This window comes from Heptranchias perlo, chromosome 4 (genome assembly GCF_035084215.1).
Source record: "Heptranchias perlo isolate sHepPer1 chromosome 4, sHepPer1.hap1, whole genome shotgun sequence".
NCBI lineage: Eukaryota > Metazoa > Chordata > Chondrichthyes > Hexanchiformes > Hexanchidae > Heptranchias > Heptranchias perlo.
In genome coordinates this window covers 123,342,503-123,360,837 of record NC_090328.1, presented here as the reverse complement: position 1 = coordinate 123,360,837, position 18,335 = coordinate 123,342,503, and the positions used below count along the sequence as shown (strand labels likewise).

The window sequence follows — 18,335 nt, the reverse complement described above, 5'->3', positions numbered from 1 at the left end:
ATTTGATGGTGTTCATTGAGAGAGGAATGTTGGCCAGGACATGAGGAGAATTCCCTGCTTATCCTCGACTAATGCCATGGGGTCTTTTGCATCTACATGAGTAGTGAGACAGGTCCTTACTTTAACATCTCATCCAAAAGGCAGCATCTTCAATAATACAGCATCCCTCACTACTGTACTGGAGTGGTTAGATGATCCAGTGCTTCTAGGCGCAGACCCAAGAAAATCTTACATCACATCTCCTTTAATGGAGAAAGACCAGGGGCTTTGGGACAAGGTAATACAGTGAGACCTCAGAATGGAGAAAGACCAGGGGCTTTGGGACAAGGTAATACAGTGAGACCTCAGAATGGAGAAAGACCAGGGGCTTTGGGACAAGGTAATACAGTGAGACCTCAGAATGGAGAAAGACCAGGGGGTTTGGTAAAGATAATACAGTGAGACCTCAGAATGGAGAAAGACCAGGGGGTTTGGCACAAGGTAATACAGTGAGACCTCAGAATGGAGAAAGATCAGGGGGTTTGGTAAAGATAATACAGTGAGACCTCAGAATGGAGAAAGACCAGGGGCTTTGGGACAAGGTAATACAGTGAGACCTCAGAATGGAGAAAGACCAGGGGCTTTGGCACAAGGTAATACAGTGAGACCTCAGAATGGAGAAAGACCAGGGGGTTTGGCACAAGGTAATACAGTGAGACCTCAGAATGGAGAAAGACCAGGGGGTTTGGTAAAGATAATACAGTGAGACCTCAGAATGGAGAAAGACCAGGGGGTTTGGCACAAGGTAATACAGTGAGACCTCAGAATGGAGAAAGATCAGGGGGTTTGGTAAAGATAATACAGTGAGACCTCAGAATGGAGAAAGACCAGGGGGTTTGGCACAAGGTAATACAGTGAGACCTCAGAATGGATAAAGACCAGGGGGTTTGGAATAAGGTAATACAGTGAGACTTCAGAATGGAGAGGTACCAGGGGGTTTGGAACAAGGTAATACAGTGAGACTTCAGAATGGAGAAAGACCAGGGGGTTTGGAACAAGGTAATACAGTGAGACTTCACTTCAATCAGGCAAAAACTGTTGGCCCACATAAGGGAGAGAAGGCAAAAGAACTATTTTCAGAAAAAAATATCTGTTCTATTGAAAGCCCAAAGCATTGAGTAGAAATCATTGAGTTTCAGGAGAATTGGAATGGTTACAAATTTCATGTTGGCAAGTGGATTTTCTGAATGCTTGGAGATCATAACAACACTTGTTTGAACATTCCACATTTATTATGGTGTTAGATTCTGGAATGATGCTGTGCAACACTTCAAGCAATCACTTCCCTGTCGTTCCTGAGACTCAGTAGTTTGCTTCCCCTGACAAATGCAATTCATTTTTCAAGAATGTATCCTCTCCATTTCAAAAATGTGTTTTGCTGCTTCTTTGGCGGCTGCTGTCTGTCCACTCTGTACTCTGCTGGATCATTGACAATTCCCAGCCAACCTACGCCCTGAACACTTCCATCGTCACGAGGTTGATTCGCAGATGAACCGCATCTGCTTATTTCCTCTGCTCTTTTGTGTGAGGTTGAGAGAAAGCATAATGAAAAAAAAAATTGAGAACCAGAAGAAATCACTCTAAGTATAAAACCTTGCTGCATCTGCAGAGGTTTGACTGCATTTGCCACGTGTATCACTGCATTGCTGACTCCCCACATGACAAGTTTACCTTAATATCATGAGGTAGAACTAAATATTGCCCCAAGCACTGAATGTGTGTGCACACGCACACACACTTACATAAAATGCTCTGCACTTTTCAGAAAATGGCTTGCTGGGGTTTTCAAGAGAGACCTGTCCCAAAACTGCATTTCATAACATACCACTTATCTTAAGGGAACTGGAATACAAAGGGGAGGAAGTGATGCTTCAAGAGTATAGCGTCTTTGTCAGACCCCATCTGGAGCACTGCGTTCAGCTTTAGGCACCACACCTCAGGAAGGATATATTGGCCTTGGAGGGGGTGTAGTGCAGATTCACCTGAATGATACCGGGGCTTATAGGATTAAATTGTGAGGACAGGTTGCATAAACTTGGTTTGTATGTTACAAGCTTGATAGCCCGGCAGCGAAGGATAGAATACCAGAGCCTGGTCTTTAGTTGCTTCCAAGCCTTTATTCACAGAACTCCACATTATTCACACCACAACCTTGATAAGCTGTGTTATATATGGATACAAGAGAGCCCCAATTGATACACACCACCTGAATACACTTAACACTAATTGATATAAATCACATGGACGCAATTAACATTGTATTCCGTTAAGTATAGAAGATTGAGGGATGATCTGTTCGAGGTATTTAAAACATTAAAAGAATTTGCGATGGTAGATACAGAGAAACTATTTCCTCTGGTGGCGGAATCAAGAGCGAAGTGATATAATCTTAAAATTAGAGCTAGGCCATTCAGGAGTGAAATCAGGAAGCACTTTTTCACTCAAAGGGTAGTAGAAATCTGGAATTCTCTCCCCAAAAGGCTGTGGATGCTGGGACAATTGGGGCTTTCAAGACTGAGACCGATAGATCTTTGTTAGGTAAGGGTATCTACGGATATGGAGCTAAGGCGCAGATAAATGGAGCTGAGGTACGGATCCGCCATGATCTAATTGAATGGTGGAGCAGGCTTGAGGGGCTGAATGACCTACTCCTGCTCCTATGGTCCTAAATGTCCCAAATACATGAAACGACAGACGTTTCTTATACTAAATGGATACTGTTCAAAATCAGTACAGCTCTTCATTGGCAACAGGCATATCCACCAAGTCAGTTAAAGATGAGGCAATAGGTAGGAAAGCTTGAAATTTGCTCTCAAGCAAAACGTGCCCTTATGCGGATCAAAGTAATCCTTTCTGCTGAAAGCATGGAGGTCAAGAGGGGCATTGCCATGGTCCTGGACAGTTTGCAAGTAGGCCCTGTTCTTTTAACAATCAGCTACAGCTTGTCTGGAAATTTTTGTTGGCACCTGCAATGTTACAGCCACAAAAGATGCAGGGATCTTTTAATCTAGCGCCTCTCTGTTGACAGATGTGATAATATGATGTGCATGTCACCTAAGGATGATAGGGGCAACACTATGTAAGGTGCACCACTTGAATTTTTTAACAAGCAAAAAAAAACTATTTTATTGTAAGACCTTTTCTAGTTGTCAGCCGTGGCTCAATGGTAGCACACTCTTCTCTCAGTCAGAAGGTCATAGGTTCAAGTCCCACTCCAGAGACTTGAGCACATAATCCAGGCCGACACTCACACTGAGGGAGTGCTGCACTGTCGGAGGTGCCATCATTCGGATGAGACGTTAAACTGAGGCCCTGTCTGCCCTCTCAGGTGGACGTAGAAGATCCCATGGCACTATTTCGAAGAAGAGCAAGGGAGTTCTCCCTGGTGCCCTGGCCAATTTTTATCCCTCAACCAACACCACTAAAACAGATGATCTGGTCGTTATCACGTTGCTGTTTGTGGGAGCTTGCTGTGCGCAAATTGGCTGCCATGTTCCCTACATTACAACAGTGACTACACTTCAAAAGTACTTCATTGGCTGTAAAGCACTTTGGGGTGACTGAGGTTATGAAAGGCGCTATATAAATGCAGGTCTTCCTGTCTTTCTTTTTCATTGCGATTGTGCATAGAGCAGGGTGGAATGACACGATTGGTGATAAATGTGAAAAAGCCGTTCATGTGGCAAACGTTCAAATCTGCAGCAGTTCTAGTGCTTGTTGTAGGACAAAATTTCTGTGATAATCTATGGGACAGTTTGATCTGAGCTCTCTGAGCTGCCTGCTCCTGATTCCTTCAAGCTAAAGCTGGGAAAACTCCAGAATATGACAACATGTATCTTTAAGAAGAAAAAAAGATCTTTTACATTTACAGTGGTCACCATTTTCAATTTGTTCGCAGTGCATTTGTGGAGACTTTTCTGTAGACATTTTGAAGTAATTTACTGTGGACATATTTATGGCCAGCAGTGCGTGCTTAGAAAATTTGCCCTGTAATTCTAGGAAATATTCCCACATTCATTGCGAAGTGATCTGCCACAAATAGTTAAACTAGAGGAAAACAAGTTAACTTTAGCTAGTTTAACTAAGTGTAAGCCCAGCGGACAAGCAAACTACAAGCAAATCGACACGATGCTGAGCTCTTCTTCTGTCACCTTTGCCTCTGCGCCTACTTCTTTGGCCAGGAGTCTTCCCCCCGCACAGCGGACCCTTTCTCCCGTTTTCAGAATTCTCGTTCCACCTGGACCCCTCCCTTTGGCCTCTTACCCTCTCTTGACTTTTCGTTGCGAACTGCCGGCGTGACATCGGCCATCTCAATTTCCCTACTCCTCTCACTCGCTCTAACCTCCCTCCCTCTGAACTTGCAGCACTCCGTTCTCTCAGGTCCAACCCTGACATTGTCAATGAACCTGCTGACAAGGTCGGCGCTGTTGTTGTGGCGGACAGACCTCTACCTCGCGGAGGCTGAACGCCAACTCTCTTTTTCCGGTACTTTGATGACTAAATTGGTGCTGTTTCCTGCTCAAGACCCGAACTGGAAAATTTTATCAACTTTGCTTCCTATTTCCACCCTTCCCTCTTCTTCACGTGGTCTATCTCCAACTGTTCCCTTCCCTTCCTCGACTTCTCTATCTCCATTTCTGGGGATAGGCTGTCAGCCAAAATCTATTATAAGCCCACCGACTCCCACAGCTACTTTGATTACACTTCCTCCCAACCCGTTTCCTGTAAGGACTCCATTCTCTTCTCCCAGTTTCTCTGTCTCCGTTGCATCTGTTCTGACGATGCCACCTTCCACATCAGTGCTTCCGATATCTCTTCCTTTTTCCTCAACTGAGGATTCCCCTCCACTGTAGTTGACAGGGCCCTCGACTGTGTCCGTCCTATTTCCCGGGCTTCTGCCCTCATCACTTTCCGTCCCTCCCAGAACCATGATAGGATCCCCCTTGTCCTTACCTTCCACCCCACCAGCCTCTACATTCAACGTATCATCCTTCGCCATTTCCACCATCTCTAGTGCGATCCCACCACCAAATACATCTTCCCCTCCCCATCCCTATCAGCATTTCAAAGGGACTGCTCCCTTTGCGACACCCTGGTCCACTCTTCCATCACTCCCAACACCAGCTCTCTTCTCCATGGCACCTTCTCTTGCGAGCACAGGAGATGCAACACCTGCCCTTCCAGAGCCCCAATCACTCCTTTCAGGTGAAACAGCAGTTTACTTGCACTTCTTTCACTTAGTATACTGTATTCGCTGCTCACAATGCCGACTCCTCTAGATTGAGGAGACCAAACGCAGATTGGGTGATCGCTTTGCTGAACACGTCTACTCAGTCTGCAAGCATGACCATGATCTGCCGTTCACTTGCCATTTTAATTCCCCGTCCCACTCCCCCTCTGACATCTCTGTCCTCAGCCTCTTACACTGTTCCAATGAAGCTCGAGGAACAGCACCTCATATTTCGATTAGGCACTTTACAATCTTCTGGACTCAACATTGATTTCAATAACTTCAGATCATAACCACTGCTCCCATTTCTTAGGACAGCAGGTGCTGGTAATGGTTCTGCTGTTGCCTTTTACAGCTCCTCTAGACCCATTTTTTGTTTATTTACTTGTCCCATTACCACCCTCCTTGCCTTGCATCATCATCCCTTTTGTCATTTAATCACTTTTGCCCTCTACCTTATCAGAGACCTTCCCTTTTGTTCTTCCCTCACCTCCCTCTCCCCTCCCCCCACTTTCCCAGGCTCTGTAGTTGCTTAAAAACTTTAATCTTTAACATCTTCCAGTTCTGACGAAGGGTCATTGACCCTGAAACGTTAACTCTGTTTCTTTCTCCACCGATGCTGCCTGACTTGCTGAATATTTCCAGCATTTTCTGTTTTTATTTCAGATTTCCAGCAGCCGCAGTATTTTGCTTTTGACAAGCAAAGGAAATAGATGGAAATGGAGAAATGATGTAATTCTTTTTAAAGTAACAGAACATGTGTTTTTGGTTTAGAAAATCAACCCATAAAAAGATGGGAATTTTTCCAGTTGTCAAACTGTCAGGCTTGGAATGAAAATCTTTGCCATTTTTCTCAGTGGTGAAACAACAACAACAACTTGCATTTATATAGCGCCTTTAACATAGTGCCTTCGATACATTTGGCCTCCTACAGCATCCAACTCAACTTTTTTTGCAATATAGTTACACAACAGGAGGGACTGTGTCTTCAGACTGAACTGAGAGTCACCTGAGAGCCAGTCCGGAGTCATGACACCCTGGGAAATGATGCCATCAGCTGGGGTAATATTCTTGCATGGGTGGATGATTGGTTATCTAACAGGAAGCAGAGAGTTGGGATAAATGGTTCATTCTCGGACTGGCAACCAGTAGCCAGTGGTGTTCCGCAGGGGTCGGTGCTGGGTTCCCAATTCTTTACAATCTATATTAACGATTTGGAGGAGGGGACCGAGTGTAACATATCAAAGTTTGCAGATGATACAAAGATGGGAGGGAAAGTAGAGAGTGAGGAGGACATAAAAACCTACAAGGGGATATAGACAGGCTGGGTGAGTGGGCGGAGATTTGGCAGATGCAATACAATATTGGAAAATGTGAGGTTATGCACTTTGGCAGGAAAAATCAGAGAGCAAGTTATTATCTTAATGGCGAGAAACTGGAAAGTACTGCAGTACAAAGGGACCTGGGGGTCCTAGTGCAAGAAAATCAAAAAATTAGTATGCAGGTGCAGCAGGTGATCAAGAAGGCCAATGGAATGTTGGCTTTTATTGCTAGGGGGATAGAATATAAAAACAGGGAGGTATTGCTGCAGTTCTATAAGGTATTGGTGAGACGGCACCTGGAATACTGCATACAGTTTTGGTGTCCATACTTAAGAAAAGACATACTTGCTCTCGAGGCAGTACAAAGAAGGTTCACTCGGCTAATCCCGGGGATGAGGGGGCGGACATATGAGGAGAGGTTGAGTAGATTGGGACTCTACTCATTGGAGTTCAGAAGAATGAGAGGCGATCTTATTGAAACATATAAGATTGTGAAGGGGCTTGATCGGGTGGATGCGGTAAGGATGTTCCCAAGGATGGGTGAAACTAGAACTAGGGGGCATAATCTTAGAATAAGGGGCTGCTCTTTCAAAACTGAGTTGAGGAGAAACTTCTTCACTCAGAGGGTAGTAGGTCTGTGGAATTTGCTGCCCCAGGAAGCTGTGGAAGCTACATCATTAAATAAATTTAAAACAGAAATAGACAGTTTCCTAGAAGTAAAGGGAATTAGGGGTTACGGGGAGCGGGCAGGAAATTGGACATGAAGCTGAGTTCGGATCGGTCAAGGCCTTGTGGGTGGCGGAGCGGGCCCAGGGGCTGAGTGGCTGGGTCCTGCTCCTACTTCTTGTGTTCTTTAGATTTGAGGTTAGGATCAGATCAGCCATGATCTTATTGAATGGCGGAGCAGGCTTGAGGGGCCGATTGGCCTACTCCTGCTCCTATTTCTTATGTTCTTATGTTCTTATCTGCAAACTGAAAGTAATTTGTAGCGTAGACAGAATGTGCAATGCAGTCACATTGCATCATTGATCATAATGTTGCTCCTTCGACAGCTCCTATTGGGGGTTGATAGATGGGAGTCTAAGGGTGCTTTGCATGCTTACTTTTGGGGATCAGGGTGTATGCGTGCAAAGAATTCCCTCAGGAGATTAAATGGTTGTGGTGGAGGCCGTAATGGGGCTGCATGTTTTGTAGAAGGAGTAAGTTTAATGGCTCAAATGGCCTTTTCAAGTTCCATACTTCTTCCTGCAGCCTGCTTGGAGCCATTTTCAAGATGTTTGCAAAACACCATAGCAGCAGTATAACCAATATTTCTTGAGAAACAGACAAACCCTACACTAGCTATTTAGAAATGTTTCAGATTTGGAATAGTACATTGCATTAAACTTTAGCAGCCATTTCTTGAAGGCTTTTTCGGTTCGGCCTCCTCCCTCACTCTAGAGATGAAGTTGTTGTGAGTCCAGAATGTTATTTTTATTAAGATTATCAACTGGAGTAAACGCCACTCCCCATGAGAATACATTAGTGAGCCAGGATCTATACTGCCATATTAGGATAAGAAACCACCCTTCTAATGCTTCCTTTTAATTTGAACTCTGACAGAATTTTATCTTTTGTGATACAGCTGCGCATAATTGTGTAATCAGTCTGCCCACTTCACAGTTGTTTTGGAGCTGAGGTCACGGAGGATCAGGGTGATTGTGAAGGTTGCTGACTATTGTTCTCCCCTTAACATGTGCCTGTGGGTAGAAAGGTTGAGCTTGTGATCTCAGCTGACACTTGCGTTCAGTACTAAGGGAGTGCTTCCTTGATTAATGTTTCATTCTAAAGCTTTGGCATTAAAAACCAAAGCCCCATCTGCCTTTCCCAATGGTTCAGTAGATGCTAAAGATCTCATGGCATTATTTGAAGAAGGGCAGGGTGATCTCCTCATGTTTAGGTCGACACTAAAGATCCCATGGAATTATTTGAAGAAGGGCAGGGTGAACGCCTCATTAGGCAGACGCTAAATATCTTGTGACACCATTCTCCCCTCAGCCACCAAAATGAACCGATTAGCTGGTTGTACCTCTGATTGTTTATGGGAGATCACTAGCACAGAGTAGCGGTTACATTTGCACTCGGAGACATTGTGATATGATAAGGCACAATATAAATGCAAGGATTGTCATTAGTAAGCAATGTACTATTGGCTGTGCAGATTATTCATCCAAGCACAATGGGTCGTTTTTCTATGTTAATGGGGCTTTATAAATGTAAGTTGTTCTTTCTTTGAGGGGTTGAACAGATTGGAAAGAATTCCATTACTTCACATGCCTGTTATTAGACCACCATACAGCGTGGGCATATTTTTCAGCGCAGGGCTTCTGGCACAGAATCTCACCCGACGGGAGCACGGATCGGAAAACGGATGCGGAAGCCAGCACTCCCGATTCGCGGTGCTCCCGAGGCTTGGATCTAGACAGCTGAAAGCTCTTACACCAAGCGAGGCGTGCCAGGAGGGTGATAGAAAGGAGGCCAGAGTGGGCGGACTGTAGAGTGTGGGCTGGGACACAGGGCTGGAAGGGTGGGGCAAGCCCACGGAGGGATCTGTAGGCAAGGACGAGGTTTTTGAATTTGGTGTGTTGGAAGACGGAAATAGTGGAATAAAAACAGAAAATGCTGGAAAACACTCAGCAGGTCAGGCAGCATCTGTGGAGAGAGAAACAGAATTAATGTTTCGGGTCGATGATATTTCGTCAGAACTGGAAGATGTTAGAGATGGACAGCCAGGGAAAAAGGGGGTGGGCAGGAACGAACAATGGGGACAGGTCTGTGATAGGGTGGAGAGCAGAAGTGATTAAATGACAAAAGGGGTGATGGATCAAGGCAAAAGGAGGTGGACAAGTATAGAAACAAAAGATGGGTCCAGAGGACGTATGAATGGTTACAGCAGTAGAATAGCAGAGGGGGAGGGAAGCATGGAAAATGTGACAAAGAGGAGAAGGCTCCTGTGGCCTGGGAATGTGGCAGAGAAAGATGGGTAGACTCCAGGTGGGGAAATGGCAAGCAAAGGAGTAGTGGGCAAGTTCTCTCCTATGTGAAGCACATTGAGATGTTTTATTGTGCTAAAGGCACTAAACAAATACAAGATGTTATTGTAAACAAATTAAGTAGCTGCTTTTTAGTTCAAATTGGCAGTCGATTTCTTGCAATCACTAATGGCTTCTGATGTGTATGATTATCCTCGAAGAAAGCTTTGACATTTTAATGTGCAGTGCCTTTCAAACTGTAAAAGCTCGAGAAAGCTTGCACCTCCTTGCAGGGGCACTACAGTTCAGATAATAGAACAGCATTTTTTCAGTCAAATTGCCTGGCAGTAAATTTGAAACGACTAGGATCTCAAGACAGGCTCCATCCACCAAGCAGAGAACAAAGCTTGCGTGTAATCTGATAGCAGCAAATGTAGGCTGGAGAGCAATGACCGACAGTAACCTCCTCTTTCCTTCGCGCAGCCCAGCTCTAGGGAACGAGCAGTGTTGCTTTTTCAATCAGCTGGGCTGCCAGACTGGGCGTGCGGCCAAAATCTGCACCGAGCAGCAGCACAAAGGAAGTGCTGACTGGCTGAAGAAGTTGTGTTCTCGCAATATGCTACATGGTGCCTTTTCTTCCTACGGAGATTCTTCAGAGCTGCAGTGCCAGGATGCGTTTATTGAACATTTATTATATATATATATAATTTTTCAATAAAGCTCCGATTTTCATCGCTCCACCATTGGCGGCCGTGCCTTCAGCTGCCTAGACTCTAAGCTCTGGAATTCCCTCCCTAAACCTCTCCACCTCTCTACCTCTCTTTCCCCCTTTAAGTCACTCCTTAAAACCTACCTCTTTGACCCACCTGTCCTAATACCTCCTTAGGTGGCTCGGTTTCATATTTTGTCTGATAATCGCCCCTTGGGACATTTTTAGTACATTAAAGGCCCTATGTAAAGTCAAGTTGTTGTTACTTCAGGTCCTGCAAGGAGTGTGAATGTGAAGTCCTTTCAAATTGCCAGAAGCAGATAGACAGTTGCTTTTTCATGATTGGGTATTATTTACACGAGTTGGCAAATTCCAGGGAGTTAGGATGTTGTTATTCTGTGCTGTATGTGCCTCCGCCCCCCATATTGGCATTCAAAACTTTTCAAAACACTTGGTATGGTTATTTTGCTGTGAAGTAATCCGAAGCCCCAGATCATCCTACGTGCAAAAAGTGTACAATTGGCAACCAGCTGGCTAGATTCTGTGTTTTTTTTAATTCCAGAATGTTTGACCCAATCGTTGTTTGTGGAATTCCTTTTCCCCCAATGATAATTAGACTGCTTTTAAGCGATGCAACCAGGTGACAGCTATACAAACAGTTGCAAAACTCCCTGAGGGCAATTTTATATCCTTGCCTTTGTTGCCGATCCAGTTTTGGACGTTTGAGACCTTTGTAAAAGTACCAATTTGTGGTGTGCTTGATAAAACATACAACAACCTTACAAGCATATGAAAACTGCAAGGTTACTTTCGGTCAGCTCACATGTCAGGACAAGCCACTGGAATCCCTTATGCGTGTGGTTCCTCTGCTGTTATAACTATTAACTTCATTCTGTTTGAGCCTAAGCTTTGGTTATAGTGTGAACTATATTAACTCTAGAAAATTATTCAGTGAGTATGCACTTTTCTCTTCAGATGGCGTGTTGTCAGGAATTTTTTTCCATCTTTATTTGCTAAAAGTTCAGCTGCGTTGGAGTACAATTAGGAACATTTTTTAAAATGTGCGATCTTTTTATTTTTAATAACTCTCGGGCCAAAGACTAAGAATTGATCCGTTCAGCTGGTTACAATAGCCCAGGATTAAGATGCACTTGTTTATTGGAGAGCGGGGAAGGAGGGGGTTAATGAGCAGCTGTTCCGTATTGTAACCGTATTTGACAAGCATTTAATCGTTACAAAAGACTGGACACTAAAGGATCTCTGTAGTTTCAGAGATTGTCTTCAAACTTGAAAGAAAGGACTTGCCTTTGTGACTTGCCTTTTACATCCTCAGGATGTCCCAAATCACACAGATAACAAATTACTTTTGAAGTGTAGTCACTGTTGTTACGTAGGTAAACGTGGCAGCCAATCTGCTTGTAGCAAAGTCCCACAAACAGCATTGAGATTATAGAATCATAGAATCATACTGCACAGGAGGCCATTTGGCCCATTGTGCCTGTGCCGGCTCTTGGAAAGAGCTATCCAATTAGTCCCACTCCCCTACTCTTTCCCCATAGCACTGCAATTTTTTCCTTTTTAAGTTTATATCCAATTCCCTTTTGAAAGTTACTTTTGAATCTGCTTCCACCACCCTTCCAGGCAATGCATTCCAGATATAAAAAAAACAATGAATCTGTTTCTGAAGGTGTCGGTAGAGGGATAAGTGTTGGCCAGGACAGCAGGCGATCGCTTGTCTCTTCAAATAGTGCCATAGGATCTGTACTATCAACAGCCAGTTGAGGCCTCGGTTTAACATCCTGTCTGAAAAGCACTCCCTTAGTGCTGCATTGGAAGTGTCAGCCTGGATTATGTGCTCATTAAAAGCCACAACCTTCAGACACAAGAAGTGAGATTGTTACCACTGAGCCAAGCTGACATTACTCAGCAGGCAGTTTCTTTTTGATGGATGCATTTTCCCAACGGAGGTGTGGTTTTGCCTTCAGTCTAACACGAACACTTTTTGGTTGTAATCTCTGACCCAGCTCTCAAGTTATTTGCTTACTGACAATGACTTCTTTTGAATGCAGATCTCAGGCTCCAGGATTTCCTAATTGAGAATGAGACACTGTCGGAATTTCTGTATCAAAACATGTCCTTTGATCGTTATGCAGTGGATGAAATCCTGGATGCAGATGTGAATTTTGGAAAGGTAAGAAAGTGGGCACACCAGTGTGGAGTAATAATCCCAGCACCATCACTTGATGCGTACTATCTACAATCTATTAAAAAAATCTTGTGTCTGCATGCATTTTCTATCAGTTTTTTACCATTATAAATTTCTATGCCCACATTTATAATGGAAACTGTTCATGTGAACTTGTCACGCAGTAATTACTTGAAACTGCCTATGTAAACTTGTCACGCTGTAATTACTTAAAACTGCCTATGTAAACTCATCACGCAGTAATTACATGAAACTGCCTATGTAAACTTGTCACGCTGTAATTACTTAAAACTGCCTATGTAAACTCATCACGCTGTAATTACATGAATCTGCCTGTGTGAACTTGTCACGCAGGAATTACACGAAACTGCCTATGTGAACTGGCCACGCAGTAATTACATGAAACTGCCTATGTGAACTCATCATGCAGTAATTACATGAAACTGCCTGTGTGAACTTGTCACGCTGTAATTACATGAAACTGCCTATGTAAACTCATCACGCAGTAATTACATGAAACTGCCTGTGTGAACTTGTCACGCTGTAATTACATGAATCTGCCTGTGTGAACTTGTCACGCTGTAATTACATGAATCTGCCTGTGTGAACTTGTCACGCAGGAATTACATGAATCTGCCTATGTGAACTGGCCACGCAGTAATTATACCCTCCTGGTAGTGAAGGAGCTGCAGTATAATTACAGTGTGACAAGTTTGCATAGGTAGTTTCGTCCATAAACGTGGGCATGGGAATTTTATAATAGAATCATAAAAATAAGGACAGAAGGGGGTAGCAATCGGTATGCGTTGTGCCCGTTTTTCGGGCCTAAGAAGGGCACAGAGCATACCAATTAAGCAGGAGTTGGTCCCATTGCTAAATCCATGGGGGCCATTTTTTAGGCGTCCCAGCCGTACGCTTAAAACAGGCAGTAGGCCCCTTGAATGTGTTAATTAGGGGCCTCACAACAGGGCAAGGGTCTGGTCCTATCCCACTCAGGATCCTTCAGTGGTTCCCTGCGGCCACCAATTACTACTTCCTGTGGAGCGGGAAGAGCAGGATGCCCTCTCCTCCCCCCCCCCCGACTCCACAGTCCAAGCGATCGCCCCTTCCCCCCCCCAGGACATCTCCACTGTTCTTTTCAGAAAGTGCCACAGGAGAAGATTGTGGTTTAACATCTCATCTGAGAGACAGCACCTCTGACAGTGGAGCAGTCTCTCAGTACTGCACTGAAGTGTCAGCTTATATTATGTTTTCAAGTCTCTGGAGTGGGGCTTGAACCCATGACCTTCTGTCCTGAAGCCAGAGTGCTATCAACTGAGCCAAGTCTGTCACTGTGCTGGCAAATTCTGATAAATAGGTAACTATTTTGGTAAGAGAGATTCTGATTGGATCAGAGTTTATACAGACTGTAGTTAAAATCAGCTAATGACAATTCTTTGTATAAGAGGTCATTTAAAAATCATTCAGAAACTCAGTGTGCGTTTCATACAGGCACATGCACACCAAATACTGGACTGAAACAAACAGTATAAAAACTGGTTAAACTTGTAAAATGTACTGCCATCCTATGTGAAACATGGACGTAGATTAATTATTTTCAGTATTCAGAAGTGCTATTCTTGTGTAAGGAACTCTCCAGTGAGGTGGATGGGGAATGGTTCAGTACATTGAGATTCGTTGCCTGGACCAGGTGTGAGTTTACCTGGAGTTGGCTATCTTTTTTTGAATGACCTTTCGGAAGGTAACTGTAAGGCTGTAATCTAATTTCAAGGTTACAGTAGCAATTATACACTGCTGGAATTACATGTTCATGATTTATGGTGCCATTTCTGACCACTTGATGAGGTTATATAACTTTGTAACTAACACATTGCACTATATCATTTGTGTAATCATTACGTTTTAAAACTTTACCAGTGTAATTTGCTTCAAGTGACTGCTATTGAACTTTGCTAATTGTGTAAGAATAAATTGTTGATAGTGATGATTATAGCACATTTAATTTTGATTGGAAGCAAATTTCTAATTGGCTGCTCATTTAGTCTTTATAGCTTCAGAAAATTACCTAATTTTTGTCAGTTATGGATATAGCCATGATCTAATTGAATGGCAGAACAGGCCTCTGTTCCTATGTTCCTAAAAATATAATTCTAGTTCACTTATTGTTAAATCTACTGCCATTCTCTTAATCTTGCTTAGCTTTGACTATTAACTCACTTGATTACACAGAGCACTTATCACAATGAAAGCAATGCCACTGTAAAGTCATTAAACACAAGGTTAGCAAAGCTTTGTATGCACCCCTGACACAGCAAATAGTAAGTAGTGTGTCACTCATTTCAGGTCCTTACAGATGGGCGAGGATTACAACTGAAGGACCTTTGCAATGACAGGAAGCTGGAGGACTTTGTTGTCATTGGAGATCACTCCACAGCCACTTATACTCAAGCTCTTATTTGCACCCTGTCTGAGGATGAACTGAAAAAAGTCGAACGAGCGTTCTTTTCCAACCTGGATATTCTAAAGTCAATGCAAGTAAGTTAAGTAATTAAATCCATTCATCACGGTGTGCGTCAAACAGGGTCACAATCGGACATTATTGACAGGAGCAAGTGGACTCGCGATTCTCTTGCCACAGGTGCCTTGGGCCGATTTTCCTCTGCCTCATGTCTTGTGTGCGCCGGTTTCCGGGGTGTTAGGGAGAGAAATCTGCAGTGCTGGAGTTCCATCCCATTTGCACTTGTCCTGTTCTCCCATCACCCCTGTGCTTGCTAACCTACATTGGCTCCTGGTCTGGCAACGCCTCCATTTTAACATTTTCATCTTTGTTTTAAAATCCCTCTATGACCTGACCCCTCCCTATCTCTGTAACCTTCTCCGGCCCTACAACCGTCCGAGATCTCTGCGCTCCTCCAATTCTGTCCTCTTGCGCATTCCCGATTTTCATCGCTCCATCATTGGGGGCCGTGCCTTCCGCTGCCTAGGCCCTAAGCTCTGGAATTCCTTCTCCAAACCTCTCTGCCTTTCCACCTCTCCTCCTTTAAGATGCTCCTTAAAACCTGTCCTAATATCTCCTTATGTGGCTCGATCTCAAATTTTGTTTGCTAATCACTCCTGTGACGTGCCTTTGAACGTATTACTACGTTAAAGGCACTATATAAATGCAAATGTTGTTGTTGACGCATATTTCCGGGGGACAATCCAGCATGGATGAGAAGTCTTTGCCTGAAACAGGTGAGAAGGTTTAAATGGCACGTAAGGGACTCATGGGTCAAATACATGTCTCAAAGACTGCCTGAACAAACTGGGTATGTAAGTTGCAAGGCTGCCCCTTCAGATTGGAGGATCTTTAATGGAACAGCAAACAACTTCTGCTTACCTCAGGTAGGTATGTTTTTTTAAAAAAAAAAATTTAATGCATGTCAGTGGTGGCTCAGTTGGTAGAAGGTTCTGAGTTAGAAGGTTCTGAGTTTAAGACCCACTCCAGGAACTTGAGCACAAATTCTAGGCTAACATTCCCAGGGCAGTACTGAGGGAGTGCTGCACTGTTGGAGGTGCTGTCTTTTGGCTGAGAGGTTAAACCAAGGCCCCGTCTGCCCTCTCAGGTGGATGTAAAAGATCCCATGGTATTATTCCGAAGAACAGCAGGGGAGTTCTCGCTGGTGTCCTAGCCAATATTTATCCCTCAACCAATCCAATGCGCCGGTGAAGGAGGGCGTGCCCCCTGTCTACATATTTTCTATACAGTCCATTAAAAAGAGACATGTTGGATATGTTCCTTCCTCCTCCAGCCGACAGCTTCCTTGTCTTAGATGTATTGAATATGCTTCAATTCAGCTGTCCTGACAGGAATATATAATGCACATCATTGGAAAAGAAAATGGTATAAAACAGGCTGCTGAGTTGCTATCACCGTTTCTCACCAAGCGATATAAGTGAAAATTATCCTGCCTATGTGATTGATGCTTAATGCCCTCAGGGCAACTTGGAATGGCCAATAAATACTGCCCCAAAAGCAGAATACTACAGATGCTGGAAATCTGAAATAAAAATAGAAAAATGCTGGGAAACACTCAGCAGGTCAGGAAGCATCTGTGGAGAGAGAAACTGATCCTGTTCTGATGAAAGGTCATCGACCTGAAACGTTAACTCTGTTTCTCTCTCCACTGATGCTGCCTGACCTGCTGAGTGTTTCCCAGCATTTTTCTGTTTTTATTTTTAATAAATACTGCCGTACCAACATCGGCCAGATCTCAAGAATGAATATTAAAAAAATATGTTATTCTTTACTAGAAATACTCTTTAAGTCGTTTTCTCCAGCTACAGCCAAATATCAGGCTTACTAATCAAATACTGAAGTAATGTATTCCATCTGGTACAGAGACAACATTGTAAGTGATAGTACAACATACTGTTCAACGCACCATCTGTTCAGTCTTGTCTCCTGTTAAGTATCATGCATTTAGCTTTGTACCATATTCAGAAGTTGAGAATAGAATTATTCTTTGCTTTTTAAGGAAAGCTGTAGAAGGTAATAAATAATTAGGCTTGTGTTTTTTTTCACACCTGATGTGTGTCGGCCCGTCCCTGCTGCAAAAGTGGTCAACTTTGGTTGTCATTCAAACACGGAGGAGGGTGATTTTAACCTAACTCGCCAGGCGGGAATCCCACGGGATCGGGTGGGAACGCCGGTTTTAAACCCCGCCCAATATTACTCTCCACCGATTTGAACGGAGAGTAAAATCGGGCAGGGTGTGAAACCAGCGTTTCACCCGATCTCGTCAGTTTCCTGACGAGTGGGTTAGCTTAAAATTGCCCCCAAAATGTCTTTCAACTGCTGCCTTTTCAAATGTCAGAATGTTTGAACAGAGTGTATGTGGGTCCGTGCTACTTAATTCTCTCTCTATTTTTTACAGAAAGGAGTGATCACTAATTCTGTTGCAGCATTAGAAGTAAATGAGACTATGGACACCGTGATGCAAAATCTCATGATTCTCGCTAAAGAGGTATGATGACCTTTCAACGGGAATTGGTATAAGATGGTGTGCGGGAGGATTGAAGCATCTTTCCGCAGGTGCTTGGAATCCTGCATCTTTTTCAAGAGTACTTGTGTGTGACAGGGCTAATTGGCTTAATAACTTAAAGGTATCTTTGATTTTTGTGGCCTCTTTTACTTTTTTGGTCAACTTCTGTAGCAGTTAAGGGGAGGGGCAGTCAGTGGTGAGGAGTGGAATATTTTCCCAGTTTTTGTTCCCGGGGTTAGCATCGAGCACTCCAGGGGTGCAGTCGACCACTGATAAATGCAGAGTAAAGTACCCTATACCCTACCCCCACAAACTACGTACTTTAACCCAACTTCAGAAGAGCGTGCCCCACCGCATTACATTTCCATTTCCCACATCTCTCTCAGTAGGATCGCCAATTCAGTGCTAGATTACAGCGGTTCTTTACTGTGGACTCATGCCCACTTGGAAACTGCGTTGACCTTGCCCAAACTCACTTCACGGCGATCCGTTACTGCCTAGAGAGGAGATTTTCATTGCATCAATTCAAACTGGATTCAGCCTGAAGGGCAAGGTAACTCCGGTAATCGGACAATGAGTTAGGTTTCCACCTTCGCTAGCTGGGTGATAACCCGTTGGAGCAGACTGCCCTCCCATTGTGGAACCCGCTCGGTTTTCATTCCATTGAAATCAATGGGATAAAAATCAGGCAGGTTCTACAACGGGCAGGTGACCCAGTCTGCCAGATCACCACCCCGGTAGTGAAGATGTAAATCTGTCCCAGTACACCAATCGAGAGGTTTAAAGGTGCTATC

At 43.9% G+C, this 18,335-nt stretch overlaps 1 protein-coding gene across 1 annotated transcript in view; it reads left to right on the top strand.

Annotated features, from left to right (window-relative positions):
- The window catches only part of LOC137321267 (phospholipid-transporting ATPase ABCA1-like), a 138,660-nt gene that overhangs the window by 45,351 nt on the left and 74,974 nt on the right, over positions 1–18,335 (top strand). Inside the window, exons 6-8 of the mRNA XM_067983613.1 lie at positions 12,381–12,502; positions 14,861–15,052; positions 17,434–17,523. Coding sequence (XP_067839714.1) covers positions 12,381–12,502; positions 14,861–15,052; positions 17,434–17,523 — 404 coding nt within the window. The remainder of the gene's footprint in view (positions 1–12,380; positions 12,503–14,860; positions 15,053–17,433; positions 17,524–18,335) is intronic.